The sequence below is a fragment of the Cyphomyrmex costatus genome, unplaced genomic scaffold, assembly GCF_001594065.2.
Source record: "Cyphomyrmex costatus isolate MS0001 unplaced genomic scaffold, Ccosl1.0 scaffold970, whole genome shotgun sequence".
NCBI lineage: Eukaryota > Metazoa > Arthropoda > Insecta > Hymenoptera > Formicidae > Cyphomyrmex > Cyphomyrmex costatus.
In genome coordinates, this window is record NW_017280562.1 from 45,537 (window position 1) to 49,855 (window position 4,319).

Consider the following 4,319-nt stretch of genomic DNA (forward strand, 5'->3'; position numbering starts at 1 on the left):
ATCAAAATCGGTGAAGAGCAGAGCGTAGGCTCTCCTTGTGAGTGTAGTCGTGTATTATATGTCAGCTTTATTGTTGCAATTAAATACAATTCTCAAACGTTTCAATCCCGCTTCGGATCCTCATCAATAATTTGCATGTTCCGATTATCAAAATGTTTCCTAATACAATGATTAATCGGAGCTAATGATGTTAGTATGTTCACAATTAGATAGTTGAAATGTGGTAATCGGAACATGCAAATCATTGATAAAGATCCGAAGCGGGATCGAAACGTTTGAGAATTGTATTTAATTGCAACAATAAAGTTGACATATTCTACACGACTACACCCAGTGTTTGACTCAAATTAGGCCATTGTCAATACCACTTGGATATAAAGAAATGTTTCAAGCGTATTTAAAAAATATAGAGATCTCTCTAACATCTTCAAAAGCATAGAGACTACAAAGCATAACATTATAACGTGAGAAATAGCTATATACAACATTAATGGTGGCGACAGTGTATAAGGGTGCCGTCACATACCAGCCCGCAATCCGTAATCCGCACCGAATGTCCGCAAAAGTTAGTAGAGATTGCGTCCGTAATGTTACGTGTATTTTATCTCCTTATGTCCCATGGAGCTATAATTCCGTAAAAGTTACCAGTTTTTACTAGTAATGCTTTTTCTAATTTTATCTATTTGATTAAATTTGACGATTTAAGTAAAGTTTTTGTCATAATCAAGATATATTCTGCAGTTTTTTTTTATGAAATGAATTAAAAATAATCAATATAACTTGTTAAATAAAAAAATAATGTAAAGCATTACTAGTAAAAACTGGTAACTTTTACGGAAATACGGCTCCATTGGACATAAGGAGATAAAATACACGTAACGTTACGGACGCAATCCCCAGTAACTTTTGCGGACATCCGGTGCGGATTACGGATTGCGGGCTGTAAGTGACGGCACCCTAATACCTGTAACTATGTATCTAAAACTTAAAAGATACCGTATCAAAAAATAACTAGATACGGATACAGGTATCTCCTCCTATAAGGATCTAGGTAATGCACTTAGGTACAGCTAAAGTATCTAGATACTGTATCTAGGTACTTTTACCTAGATACGTTCCAACACTGATTACGTATATATGCAACAAAAGGATATACATTTTATGAATGTTCACTTCGAACTAGCACCTTCAATAATATATCAGTTACTTTCCATGTTAATATATTTTATTATTAGATAATTATTTAAAGTTTTGAAGATTTCAATACTAAAACCAAGTAATTTTATGTTTTCAGTAACTGTATCAAATAAGTTTTATCTTTATTATTATAAAAGAATTGATTCTTTGTGCTGTATTTTATCTTCAGATTTATTGAAGGGAAAATCCTGAAAAGAAAAGGCAAGAGTTTTTTAAATCCATACCTTTTTTCTTTTCAGACTTTTCCTATCAACAAAGTACAAAGAATCAATTTTTTTATGATTATATAAGGAATAGAGAATACAAATTAAGGTATCTACCAAACAAATAAATAACAGATCTGGAGACACGGTAGTGTCACAGTATATACAGTAACGCAACTCTTCTGATTTTATGAAGCCTAAAATGGAGTGCGCATACGCGAAATGGGTAAGTTGCCCAGTAACGCCGTCTACACTTCTATCTCACTTGCTCTAGTTCCTTTTTCTCTCTGTTTCTTTCTAGCTGCTATTTGTATGAACAGCAAATTAAATGTACAAAAATTAAAAGAAATAGTTTTATAATTGTAATACGTTGCAAAATAAAAATAAATACAAAAATAAGAAAATATAAAATTATATAAATATTGTATAAATATTATACTGTAAAAATATTTTAATTAAAGATCCGCACACGATGCTTGTTTTCCTGCTAAATTGTTTGCATTTTTTGAAAATTATTAGAATTGTACCACACAGAATTAACGCAGATTTTCTAGCTAAAATGTAAGTATAATTTAACAGAAAAACACAAGCATCATTTTCCGCAGGTTTAAAATATTAATATAAACAATAAAATTTACTGTTATTTATATTGTTACAGATTTTATTTCATAAAATTATTATTAGATACTTTTATAATTACAATAATTATATAGTCAAAAGATATAGTACTGTTTTCTTATTACGTAATCTGTAATAATATAAATAACAGTAAATTTTATTGTTTATATTAATATTTTAAACCTACGGAAAATGATGCTTGTGTTTTTCTGTTGAATTACTTACGTTTTAGCTAGAAAATCTGTGTTAATTCTGTGTGGTACAATTCTAATAATTTTCAAAAAATGCAAACAATTTAGCAGGAAAACAAGCATCATGTGCCGATCTTTAATTAAAATATTTTTACAGTATAATATTTATACAATATTTATATAATTTTATATTTTCTTATTTTTGTATTTTTTTTTATTTTGCAACGTATTACAATTATAAAACTATTTCTTTTAGTTTTTGTACATTTAATTTACTGTTCATACAAATAACCTAGGCAGCTAGAAAGAAACAGAGAGAAAGAGGAACTAGAGCAAGTGAGATAGAAGTGTAGACGGCGTTACTGGGCAACTTACCCATTTCGAGCATGCGCACTCCATTTTAGACTTCACTAACATCAAAGGTGCCGACAGAGAGTTGCGCTACTGTATATACTGTGGTAGTGTCTCGGTAAATAAGTAACCTAACCAAATGCTGTAAAAAGAAAATAATTATATAAAAAATAATTTATTTTCTTACAGCGGAATTATAGCAGAGAATTTGTGTAATAAAGCAGAAAATATCTAACCTCACTTACGTGTTCGTCTATTCTATAATCTATGCCATCGATGTAACAGATTTCTTAACCTTAATCCTTTGTTATTGCTGAGACTCTTTATCCGACTTAACGATCGTACAGATCGCAGAGATCGATGTTTATTCTAACCTCACTTCCGTATTCGTCTATGCCATCGATGTGACAGAGTTCCTAACCTCAATCCTTTGTTATTGCCGAGACACTTAATAATCCGACTTTAACGATCGTACATATCGCAGCGATCGATATTATAGATTTATAGGTATAGTCGCGACCACATTTATCTCTTGCACCAAAAATTCCAGAATGCATTTCCTCACTCCGTAGCTGGCAACAATGACGACGACGATGACGACGACGACGTTTCTTACAAACAAACCCATTTCCTCGACGGCGAACACCTAGACACTTACTTCCTCGAAGGCGAACACTTAGACACTTTCTTCCTCGAAGGCAAACACGTAGACACCCACTTCCTCGACGGCGAACACCTAGACACTCACTTCCTCGAAGGCAAACACCTAGACACTTACTTCCTCGAAATCAAACACGTAGACACCCACTTCCTCGACGGCAAACACCTAGACATCCATTTCCTCGACGGCGAACACCTAGACACTCACTTCCTCGAAGGCGAACACCTAGACACTCACTTCTTCGAAGGCGAACACCTAGACACTCACTTCCTCGAAGACGAACACGTAGACACCCACTTCCTCGAATGCGAACACCTAGACACTTCCTCGAAATCAAACATGTAGACACTTATACTTCCTCAACGACGAATATATCTCTATATTTCGATATTTCAATTTTAATATATATATATATATATATATATAACATTATATATATAATTAACAACAAATTAATATATATATTCTAAAATGAACTTATAAAAATTTACATAAATGTAACGATTAAAAAAACAGATGTTAAATTATATTACTAGTTTCGACCACCAAATCTGGTCCTCTTCAGATGAAACACTTAACGTTGAGATGTACATAATTATGGACAAACATCAATACAAAAGAAAATCTTGTGCATAGTTAAATATATAACTGAAAACAATAAATGAACATATATTAATTAAAAGATTGTAATCTTAAATTCTAAGAATGAAAATTAACGATGCGCAAAACATACCAAAAAATTTGCAAATCTATGCGTGAAAATATTAGTTGGTCCGTGTATCCATATATTTACAAAAATAGTCATAATGATAATTGTCACACAATAAAAAAACAGTAAAAAATTTTTTCTTTAAAAAAACTTATGTCAGAAATATTACAAAACTGTCGAAGTACATCTTGAGATAAAAAGTAATACATGGAACACGTCAAACATCCTCAACGGACCAATTCCAACTAAATAACGACCGGCAACAACTGATACAGAAAGATCAAATTTTGTTTATAATGGGTATATATGCTTCATGAAGACCTTCCGTGTCGGTTTGTAAGTTTAGGCTAAATTTCTGTTTTTTAATATTTAACATTTCTGAGACCAAT

The 4,319-nt window shown here is 31.8% G+C and overlaps 1 protein-coding gene across 1 annotated transcript in view; it reads left to right on the top strand.

The window, feature by feature from the left end:
- Nucleotides 1-1,602: 1,602 nt before the first annotated feature.
- Nucleotides 1,603-4,319, top strand: part of LOC108782229 (calcium-binding mitochondrial carrier protein Aralar1) — a gene marked incomplete at its 3' end in the record, with an annotated part of 24,834 nt that continues 22,117 nt past the window's right edge. The window contains exon 1 of the mRNA XM_018550449.1: nucleotides 1,603-1,626. Coding sequence (XP_018405951.1) covers nucleotides 1,603-1,626 — 24 coding nt within the window. The remainder of the gene's footprint in view (nucleotides 1,627-4,319) is intronic.